The sequence below is a fragment of the Harpegnathos saltator genome, unplaced genomic scaffold (genome assembly GCF_003227715.2).
Source record: "Harpegnathos saltator strain DR-91 unplaced genomic scaffold, Hsal_v8.6 scaffold8, whole genome shotgun sequence".
Taxonomy (NCBI): Eukaryota; Metazoa; Arthropoda; class Insecta; order Hymenoptera; family Formicidae; genus Harpegnathos; species Harpegnathos saltator.
In genome coordinates, this window is record NW_020230648.1 from 2371714 (window position 1) to 2383360 (window position 11647).

An 11647-nucleotide genomic window follows, 5' to 3' on the forward strand; every position below is an offset into this window, starting at 1 on the left:
AAGGTATTCTACTTAAGGTATTATCGCAATATTCGATTCGATTATCCAATTCACGTGGATTCTAATACCATTTTTTCAGCAGATCGTACATATCTCGAGATATACAAATGAAAAATAGTGGTTACTTTCCAATAAACTGAAGTCATCGCCATCTCTTGGTAGCTTTTCTAGGAGATGCATTTATTGCGTCATGTTGCTGCGCTTTCGGAATCTTTTTGTCAAATGTTTTTCTTAAAAATACTTTGTTTCCGAGATAATTCACTATATCAATTAAAATTAAACACTTTGTATCAATATGTACATATAATTCATACATGATTATGTATACTTTTATACAATTATTTATAATAATTCTCTTCGAGTTAGCAGTTAATTCAAAGTAGTTACTACTTTATACCAACGACTATACTAACGATACAACGAATTACATAATAAAAAGAAATAATAAACGCCAAACAAAGTTGTGCGTTTAGCGTTTAGCTAGCAGTTTCGCGTCTAATTGAACCGTAACTAAATGAAAACTTGACTGACACTGTAAGTGGCGGGGGGAGGACCAACAACGTCATGAGTTTTGCAATCGCAATCGCAAAGGATGAGTAATCTAATCGCTGAATTAATAACTCTATCCTCTCACATTTTATTTGCTCACTTACTCTATACCGATGTACATCATTGTCATACATCATTAATAACATTGTAACTTATACATTTAATGACTTATGCATACGCGTGAAGATGTATATTGACGTCTCTCGCCTCGCCTGCGTGACTTCGACGGGCCAAATCGCGCCCGACTCTTCCGATGGAACGAGTCGAAGATCCTTCACGATCTCATCTCAAACATGTGGTAAAAAAGAAAGAGACGTTTCGCGCATCACGCAAGTCGAGAAAGAGTAAGGCGAATTAAAGATATTCTTAATATTAGGTGAATTCTACACGCTTTACAAATTACTTTTCTTCCTACGTGTTTCACGTGAGCGTCGCGCTGTTCGGCTGTCCGGCCGCCATCTTCCTTTATTCGACGACGTTACGAATTGTTACTCGCTGTACTCGGTTTGCTAATCGGGAGTGAATTCGGGCCCCTCACGGAGACCTTAGACAGGGAATTCTCCATTTTACTGATCAACTTCTGGAAAGTGTTCCTCTTGGACGCGTTATTAGCCTCGGCCGGGTCGTCGATCTCCTCGCACTCATTCGCGTTGCGTCTGTTCGTCTCGGCGAGACCGGGCAACTTCTTATTCATGCTGAACCGATTCCACGACTTCTTGTCAGAACCGACCGTCGACTTGCCGTCCTCGCTGTCCTTGTTTTCGTTAGCGTCTCTTTGACGCGCCTTGAAATTGGCGCACAACGCGATGTCGTCGTACAGTTCCTCGTTCTGGTACTCTGGAGCCTCGTGAACGCGCAGCTCGCTCCTCGGCGACTGATAGTGCTCGACTTCTTCTTCGGGAAGCTCGCCGTTCGTCCTCGGCTCCGTCCTGTCGTCCTTAGCTTCCCTCGCGTTTGCCGAGGACCCTCGCGTCGATTGCAAGGCTGTCTGCTGCCGAGAGAGAATTCTGATTGAAACACTAATCAGTCATTGATCGATTAACGATTCACCAATGAAACGCTGATGACTATATCAGAATTCCCGAAAATGTAGCAGAAACCATTTTCTCGTGAACCGAGATTTGGTCTGGTCTCCGCCGTTGAATTACACGAAGTGAGATCTCTTCCGTGTAGCTGCGACAGTATATAAGACCATAAAACTAATTTTCAAAGTTTGGGAAAAAAATCAGGATTATGTAATAAGATGTACAAAGTGTGTAAAAAATATCGGAACGGGGAAATATATATATATATATATATCTCGAGAACTAAGCAGTTTAGAAAACAGTTAAGATGTCCAATCGATAACTTAGACACACGGTAACTTGCAGACACATTGTATTACCTGGTGATTTTTATTATATTGTTCACGACACGCGTTGACGTCGTCGTAAAATTCCTCGCCCGAATACGACTCGACTTGCTTCACGATCGGTGATTTCGTGTAAACCGGCCTGGGAGGCGGAGGGCAATTGTATTCCGGCAATTCTTCCCCCCCATCGTTCGCCGAGGACTCCTGTCCACTCGGAATCAGTGTCCACTCGGATACGTCGTCATAAGTGGGCAACGGCGTTTCCGTAGCTGAAGACGACGGTGTCGGACTCGCTGAGACCTTACTTTGCAATCTCTTGTCCGTTTTTCCAGGAGACTCTCTTCTACTCCAGACTCTCTCCAAGAAGGACTTCTTCTGCAGGAACTTGTTGCTCGACGCTTCCGTTTGATCCTTCGCGCGGTGGTCCTTGGTGGATCTCCCCAGTAAGTTCTGCGTCGAAACAACGTGAGGGAGGAATTTACAAACAAATTATCCAACAGCGACGAAATTTGTTCAATAAGGAGGGACGTGTCGACGTAGACGAATCTGTTTGCGTTATATTTCCGCGATCGGGATATACCTGAAGAGCAGGTAAGTCCAAAGACGTCTTTCGGTAGAGGAACAAATTTTAAGATTCTCAACTACTCTCCGCAGCTTCTTGATCTGACGAAGTCGGACGTTGGAAGTGAAAAAAATACACGCTCAAAAATCTTGAAGCAGAAAGATAATATTCGTAAAGTGACAGGATCTTGGGATCTAGCAAAATAGTCTGAACACTTTTCTTTCACTCTAGCAATCATTAAATTATCGTAAAATTAATCGTGGCCTGCCTTTTTAATTTTCCCGTGATTCTGTCCCGTGTTGATTTAGAATTAAACCAAAATACCTCCGGATTGTTCAACTGTCAATTCAATTGTCAATTGTAGCATTTTGTGAACATATTCTTCATTTCAATGTATTGCAGGAATTTTAAGCGTATATTTACTCGCTCCCGACGCCATCAGACAAAATAGCCGTGGCGAGCATGCACACACACAGGCAGGATCCTCGAATAAAATGTCTCTAATTAGAAGGATCCATACCTGCAGCTGAATTCTGTAACTCGTTATTGGAGTTAACGACACTTTCGTTATCATTGCGCAGCTTTTGTATACCGTGGAAAAGCTGCGCAACAATAACGAAACTGTCGTTAACTCCAATAACGAATTACAGAATCGCGGTATTGGGCAAAAAAGCAGAAAGCAAGAAAAGCCAATCACAAGTGGCGCTGTGATAGCCTGTCCTTCTCTTCTGCCTCTCTCTCTCTCTCTCTCTCCTCTCAAGAGAAGAATAGACTACCAACGCCACTTCTGATTGGCTGCTGCCTTTCTGCTTTCTGCTTTTCTGTCCAGGTGTGAGTGCGTCCTCAGACGCATCTTCTAGACATGTGTGTTATCTGGGTCACCTCTACGTCGTCGTAAAAGGATTCTTCGCCGTCGTCAACGGGACGATCGCCGTCCAGCGCCTTCTCCTCCTCGTTGCCGCTCGCTTTAGTCTGTGACGTTACAAAGATATCGTCGTACAGCTCCTCCTCGACCGATACGGCATCGGACTTTTCCTGAATTCGTCCTTCCTTCCCTTCCTTGGACGTACCGTTGTGTCCTGCGGCGTCCTCGTGCTCTTTGTCGCTGACGTTGGCGCGTTGCGTCTTCGCCAGCATTACATTCTGATAAGCCATCCCGTTATTCAGATCCTCGATCTTGTGATAGATGTCATCGTCGTCATCGTAGTCCTCGATGGCCCGGTAAGTAGGTACGGAGTCGGAGGGTACAGAGGGCAGTCTTCGAGGTATTCGAGCGGGCAGCGGGGGCGGGTTCTCGACGCTGTTGTGTTTCCCGGCGTCGTTCCTGTTGCTCTTCGCCTTGGCTGTCGACTTCTTCGCGTTGTCGGCTGACTTGGGGTTCTGACGTCGGGGGCTCGTCGCGTGGCCCTCGCGATGTCTCACCGGGGACTCGCTGGTCGCCTTGTTGTTCTTGCTGATCCCGTGGTCCCTCGCCGCTTCGTCGCTTGCCGCCTCTTCCTTGCCTCCACCGACCTCGCAGACCTTCGCTATCCACTGAGCCGTGTCCTTGGGCGTCCTCGCGATGAACTGCAGCGTCTCGCTGCCGGGGCAGTACATCTCGAAGGCCAAGTCGCTCTTCTGCCGGTCACGCGGGAGCAGACTCGTCGCCGGTCGCGCCATGTAGCCGCGGATGGGATAAATCGCAGACGGCCGGCCATGCCGTTCGCTACGATAGATCAGAAGATGCGACCCCATCAGCGCGATCCAGCAGGCGCGGTTGTCCGACATGAATAACTTCTTGCCTTCCTTCCGGTGGAGCGGGCCGCACTTGTGACATTTGTTCTTGCTCTGCGCCGCCGACAGGTTCTTATAGATGTTGAGCAGCTCTTGGCTATTCTCTCCGTGGTTCCGCGTGTCCTGAGCATTTTGCATTTCCGTCTGCTCGTTCTGCGCGACTGACGCCAGCGTCTTGGGCTCGCTCTCGTGCTCGAAAGTCTCGTAGTAATCCTGATGGTTCTTCTGCGGGGGCTCCTCCATGCCCACGTACTCCTCCGTATCGGCATCGTTCTTCGTCAGCAATATGGTCTTTGGGCCGGAGTTCATGTTCAGGTAAGGCTCCGGGGACGAGCTGGTCGCGCTGGCGGTCAGGATGTCCTTCGAGCGCACCAGCAGCTTCTCCCGCAGGCTCTCCAGCGCGAGCGGCAGTTGGGTGTCCCGGAGGCTCTCCAGGAATGTGATCACCTCTGTTAGCGGAATTGATGCGGTTAAAACTCATGCGAGGAAGTTGTGTTGATTTCAAATAGATACAAGGTACTATCCGATACAACTTTAGGCTCGGTCGTCGACTTTAGCCAACATGCATCTTTTCACCTTGCAATTGACCTTTGTACGTGCAGTTTTATATTGACTTGATTAAATGACGTAGGAATTTATTAGAGATGTGCGAACTATTCGAATTCGAATCGAATCGAATCGAATCTAATGTAATTCGATTCGATTCGAATCTGAATCCCTATGATTCGAATCCGAATAATTCGAAAATTTCGAATCGAAGATTCAATTACGAATCAAATATATTAGAGTGCATTATATTTGCATGCATCAAGTACAAAACGAGACAACTGGGCCTGTATGTTTGAACCCTTAACTTGTAATTAACTTAACTTATAATTAATAACTTAATTATAAATTGCTTTAAATATTTAAATATATATTTTACTTTAAGATGATATTACAATATCAATATCCCCTTTCATATTAAAACCTTCCATCATTATGTGCATGTTTAATAGTCATGTTAAATTTTTTAATGATTCGATTCGATTCGAATTCGAATGAAATTTCATAGATTCGATTCGATTCGAATTCGAATTAAACAAATGAGATTCGATTCGATTCGATTCGATATAAAAATTCTTGATTCGCACATCTCTAGAATTTATAAAGGTTGCGCTACTTTTCCTCAAAGAGCTTCGTAACGCGATAGAAAAATTTGCTCTTTAGTCATTCTTATCTATTTTGCTATCGAATGCGAGATGCGCTGCAGAACTCATCGAAAGCGTCGCGAACTTTAATCAGCTGATTGTACAATCACGAACAGAAAGATGACCGCTATTTTTCTCTTCTATTTTTTTTTGGAACGCGTCTGTCTTGTCTAAAGAGACAATTTGTCTTCCAATGGGAGAATTTTGTCACTGACGAAAATGATGACGAAATCCTGAAACTCACGTAAAAAATAACGGACAATCTTCCCGTTTGCAATTGCATATCCGCTTATTCACAGAATCTATCAAATTGTATGAAAAAGTCCTTTACTACTTGTCAAACCGCGAGACTATTGTTATTCAGATATTAATTAAAGATTAATTATTAATTCAATCATTATTGCTTATCATAAATACTTATATTTCTGGCAGCACATGATGTCGACATTTATTATATAATTATTAAAATATTAGAATAAAATTATTAAAATACCATTGGAATTAAACTATTTCTTTCTTTTCTCACTTAACATTATTCTTTTCTTATATGTGTGAACATATATAATTGTACAGGGTGTCCTTATATATTATCAGGCATAGTAAAATGAGTAAAAGCTGGGCCCGAAATCGAACACCAGGACCTTTCGCTTGCCAGGCGACGACTACCAATCGACCTACCAAAGCGTCATGTTTGTAGAGATATGCGAATAAAGAATTTTTATATCGAATCGAATCGAATCTATGAAATTTCACTCGAATTCGAGTCGAATCGAATGAAATCGAATTGAATCATTAAAAAATTTAACATGACTTAAACATACAAATAATGATGGAAGATTTTAATATGGAAGGAAATTCAATATTCAATTTCCTTTCAAAGGAAATATTGATATTGTAACATCATCTTAAAGTAAAATATATATATTTAAATAATTAAAGTAATTTATAATTAAGTTATTAATTACAAGTTAAGTTAATTACAAGTTAAGGGTTCAAGCATACACAGGCCCGGACGGCCTGTGTTTTGTAGCTGATGCACGCAGACGATAATGTATTTGATTCCTATTCGAATTATTCGGATTTGATTCGATTCGAATTCGAATAGTTCGCACATCTCTACATGTTTGGTTGTATTATTAAATTATTTATTATATAAGATCTTATAAATATATAAATACTTCCTCCCTCTCTTGTAGTTGGACTTTACATCGAAACAATATGTTTGCAAAAAATGAAACATAATATGATATTCAATAAAACACATTTGTTGAGTAACTAATTTTTTCCTTATGTATTTTTATTTTTATTTTATTTCTACTTTTATTTTTATTTATTTATATATTTTTCTTATTATGTAATGTAACTTATTATGTAATGTAAGCCAAAGAGGCTCTCTAAGCTAAACACTGCATTCCACAAATATTGAACACCGTACAAGCAATCGTAAAAACGTCATGTAACTGCGTGTATCCAAAGATCTTTCAGCATGCTTTTATCGTCGCATATTTTTAAGCTTCTAGAATCAGTTTTATGTACAGTAAGCAACGTACTTTGCGGAAAAAATCAGCTCCCGCCTGTCTATCACTTTCCTTAAATGGAAACTCCAATTTTTTATTATATCACCCTTTTCTACCGATCAATTTGGACAATCTTGGTCTGAAACATTTTTCTATTTGCCTAATTTCTATTTTTTGAGACATTTGAAGAGAACTTGGTAATTTTTTCAAGATTTAATTTACGATATCCCAGTGACTATTTGCCGGGGGCAAAAGTGGTACTAAACTTTTTTACTCCATTTGATCTCAAGAATATGCTGTTAAAATAATGTCCTAACTTTCGCTAACTTGATGATATTATGATGACTGCTCATAGTTTAACGAAGCGTAGCTCGAGCTGCTGACGAAATACGTAAATATACCATCGTTCACATGCATAACCGATATGAAAATAAAACGTAAAAAAGAGACAAATTGAAACGAATAGGACATACAAGGAAAAAAATTAGTCCTACCAGACGTATTCACATACCGCGCAATATGTCGCTGATGTTCGCGTCGGCCTCCATGGTTGTCGTTGCAGATCCCGGCATCCGTTATTTCACGGTGATAAAAGGTGTGGTCGCACAGTTCGCACAAATTCAAAGTCCTTCACCGACGGAACTTACGCGACGCCGGCAGTGACGCTTTCATTTGTCGCGACGTTTCCGGAGTGCGCGCACCTTTCTGAAAAAAAAATGATTTGGAAAAAAAAAAGTTTAATCGGCGAACGATCACACACATCGAGCACTCGGGCTATAGAAAACATATGCGCCTATATTCTATTTCCTTGATAAAAAAAGGACCTCGCGACGATGACGTCCTAGTAGTTCAGTCATCACACAGGATGCAAGATATAACGTTGATAAAGCCTTATCAAATTCTCAAATGGTAACTGGCTCGTTCGCTCAACATTAAGCAGAGTTGCAGCATGTACCCGGGATTTTCATATCGTACGTACAATGTTTACGTACTATAATCGATATATGTGCGTGTGTTTATCGTAAAAATATCTCGTCAATCTCGTAGACTTCCCTACACACTTGATTCCAACGCGGCACAAGCGCTTTTCTCTCGATGCAGCTTGCAGCGCATCCGATGATCCGATAAATGATAAATGATGGACTTGATCCAATAATGATGAACTTGTTCTTCATCGATCTCCATAAATTGAGTTTTCATACTGGACCGTCGGCTGTCGCATCCAATAAACAAAAATTGTTCACACCGCAGTGAAGCCAAGCGAGTAGGCGAGTACTCTGTTTAAAGGGATCAAAATCTCGGAAATCGGAACCTCGAACAATTCGCCGAAGAGTCATAATACCGAAATTTGAATATAAAAATACATGTCCCTTTTATTTTGGTCTGAATTATAATATATTTCAAGTCCACCCAAATCGGAGGGAGACTCTTATCCTCCTTTAGATAAATCCGTCAGATAAATAAATGCACTTGGCTGTGCAACGAGATAATTTTAATATTTTGGTAAAGTTATTTGGGCGATGTTATTTGAGGGGTATCGGTATCCAGATTTCGACATTATAATTTTTCAGAAAATCACACTCGTTTTCTTAAATCTCGATACATTTTTCTCTAGGGCAATGTATGTTTATCGTCACACAAACCGATATAATAGCCTTAACATATGATGCAATTAGGATTATTAGGATTTTCGAATCGTATGCACGATTGAATTATTATTTATTGATTATTTATAAACAAGCGAAAAGTATATGTGTTAAAGTAGTCATTTATCAGTAAAATTAAGGCGGATTCATACCTTGGCAGAAAAGCAGAAAGTAGAACAGCAAAAGTCAAGAGAGTGGCAGAGAGAGAGAGAGAGAGAGAGAGAGAAACTATCGGCGCGATTTCTGCTTTTCTGCCAAGGTGTGAATTCGCTTTGACATTTAACAGTACAATTAGTAGTAACATTATATCAATGTTGTAATTTGCCATTCGACAATATAATTACAATGTGATCGGTGTTTTTATCCAGTTAAACTTATATAGATGATCATCTAGATAAAGTTTTACGGCACCATCTTGTTTCTCCCTCCCTCCCTCTCTCTCTCTCTCTCTCTCTCTCTCTCTCTCTCTCTCTCTCTCTCTCTCTCTCTCTCTCTCCTTATCTAGATAATATAAATATATAAATAGAAAAAATGTTATCGTTGTAAAATTATCTAAGATGACGTTACAGACAATTAAATCTACATTGCTGCAAATATGTAAATATTTGTTTTTACATCGTAGACTGTTACGTTAGCACTGCATATATTAAACAGCATTTCGCGTAAGCAACGCGATGCAGCACGATGTGTAAATGTCTCTCTTTATCGTATTTCTTTATACAACCTTCATCTGATAGACTAATAGTTTTTTTAGATCTAATGTAGCCGATAGGTAAATGTGATACGACGATGCGCATTCCTAATTTCGTCGGAGGAAAAGTGCGGGAGCGGGTTTCGCGAGCGAGTGCGCAGCGTGCGTACTTTCGTATTATCGCGCGTAATTTCGTCGAAATAATAAAAAAGATAATATTAAAGAAATTTTGCATTGCGAAGACATTGACGCGCTCGAAACGGCGCTCGAATGCACGGCGAATAAACGAACGCGGTTCGAAACGTAGAGGATCGTCATCGAGGATAATCTGCTTCGTAGGGCGCGTAAAATGCCCGGCAATGAAATCAGCATAATTAAGAGCACCGGCGACGAATCGAAGTTGACTGCGAGCGAGTTATATTGTCGTGTGCTCGGACGCGCAGCGGGGAATTCTTCGAGCGCTTCTGGCCGATGACGCGGCCGAGGTTTGCCGGCGGCGCGGCCGTTGGATTTCATTAAAGACTTACGACAATTGAGCGATCGCGGCCACAAATTACTCGTCCTTTCCGCATCTGCTACTTTCTTCCCTAGCCACCGCCCCTGCCGTCGCAGTTCCCGTTCGAAAAGAACGTGACGTTTAATCGTTCAACTTTTAATTACATCGAAATTACATTAGACTGTCTTACGACGACCATTACGACTACGACGACGAACGACAGAATCGCAATTACAGCGACTTTTGCGTCTCTCTCTCTCTCTCTCTCTCTCTCTCTCTCTCTCTCTCTCTCTCTCTCTCTCTCGAGGAAATCCGCAGAGGACGCGGAGGATCCGCAGAGGATACGCTACCTGTCAGTCTCGCTGGTGCATCGCTCGAGACCATTATCATTAACGATCGCGGCCCGACGATAATTGGCGACTGCACAACACCGGTGCACTGCGATCGAAACCGGAGGAATTGTCGCTTCGGCGGCGCGAACGACGCTCCCAGGCGACTCTAACAAAGGCGGCGAGTCGCGCGGCCTTTCCGATGCCGTTCCCCCGGGCTCCGCGACTCTCTGCGTCTCGTTAGAATTCAATTAGCGCGACGTGCCACGTGCGAGCGACGCAATGCGACTCCCGCCGAGACGTTCACGGGACTTCGTCTCGCCCTGCGAGTGTCGCCGCGCGTCCTCTCGGAGCTTCTCCTACGCCTCTCTTCATGAGTCCTCTGACTCACTCGTCGAGCTCGTGCCCGTCTCTCTCTCTCTCTCTCTCTCTGTCTCTCTCTCTTGCCATTTCGCCGGCCCATTTCGTGCTCGTCCGGGTGCTCCTGCCCTCGTCGATTCCGCCCGACGATCGTCGCCCCGATCGATCGATCGCGTTTCTGTCGGAATGCACGCGCGGCGAGACCGCGTCGTCCTCTCGCGCGTCTTCCTCCGCGATTTTCCACCATTTGGTCCATTTGGACCTTCGATCGAATGGCGGATTCATCCTTCGACCACGCGGGACTTCCCGTCGGGAAAATCATTATACATGTCGGAAGCGAAGCGAGATAAAAGAGAATGAGATAAGGAAGGATACGGTGAGAATTTGCACGCGTTTTTCGTTTGCGTTAGCGGCTCAGCTAAATCTAGCCGTTTCGTGATATGTGGACCATGAGTAAATAATTTATTTATAAAGTAGATGATCCATTTGACGTAAACGATGCAAAGAAGATAAAAACAGAGAAACGAAAGAAAAAAAGAGGGAAGAGAGAAAAAAACGGAGTAGGTACGCAAAATTGTCAATCGAGACCAATCGAAGCATAAAAATGAACGTTCATAAACGTTCGTATAAATAAACATTCGTTTCGTAAGTCATTAATGAGCGAAAAATAGAGAAGATCATCGTTCAAGATAACCTATCTTATTAGCGCGCGCGCTGAGCATACGGCGATTAAATCAGCGTAATTAAGATTAAGTAATTGACACTCGACGTAATAGAAGTTAACTTCGACCCAGTTATCGAGTTAGTTTGATTGATCGAACGATCAGCCTGCCTTCTCAGTGGGAAAATCGTCCGTCTTTTCGAATTTCACGGTGTCAGTTGTCAATTGTTTAACAAAAATTACACAAAAGTTGACCTTTTTGCAGGAGTACTGACACACACATATACGTTTAGATACGTTCAATTCTTTTTTTCAATTCAAACATTGACAACGACAAAGATACAAAGAACTGCTGTGAATAAACATTCAACATAAAATTCCGCAAGAAGAAGGGAAATCGATATAATTGATAAATATCATATTTAAAGTAAAATCGTTTACTTCCCCGAGCAAAAAATTGTTAGGGCCATCCTCATGAAGCATAAGGCTCCGATAAGGCTGAAAGTAGAATATCCTAAAAGG

At 42.4% G+C, this 11647-nt stretch overlaps 1 protein-coding gene across 2 annotated transcripts; it reads right to left on the reverse strand.

Moving 5' to 3' along the window:
• Window positions 1–361: 361 nt before the first annotated feature.
• Window positions 362–10386, reverse strand: LOC105187375 (blown fuse). Of its 2 annotated transcripts, none has more exons than XM_011148146.3 (5): window positions 10126–10386; window positions 7454–7647; window positions 3345–4684; window positions 1934–2350; window positions 362–1537 (listed from the first exon to the last, which is right to left on the reverse strand). In XM_011148146.3, exons 2-5 carry the CDS (start codon window positions 7512–7514, stop codon window positions 1028–1030), a joined length of 2328 nt encoding a protein of 775 aa, XP_011146448.2. In that variant the 5' UTR covers window positions 7515–7647; window positions 10126–10386; the 3' UTR covers window positions 362–1027. The 2 variants fall into 2 exon arrangements, with proteins under 2 accessions (XP_011146448.2, XP_011146446.2); XM_011148144.3 differs by having other exon boundaries at window positions 362–1540.
• Window positions 10387–11647: the final 1261 nt, after the last annotated feature.

What these genes read in the sequence shown, in the direction of transcription:
- LOC105187375 (XM_011148144.3), bottom strand. Translation starts at nt 7,514, where the DNA reads ATGCCGGGATCTGCAACGACAACCATGGAGGCCGACGCGAACATCAGC. An exon ending in CCTTTTACGACGACGTAGAG is followed by an intron (nt 2,351 to 3,344) that starts GTGACCCAGATA and finishes GTTTCGACGCAG; the next exon opens with AACTTACTGGGGAGATCCAC. An exon ending in AATATAATAAAAATCACCAG is followed by an intron (nt 1,541 to 1,933) that starts GTAATACAATGT and finishes CTCTCTCGGCAG; the next exon opens with CAGACAGCCTTGCAATCGAC.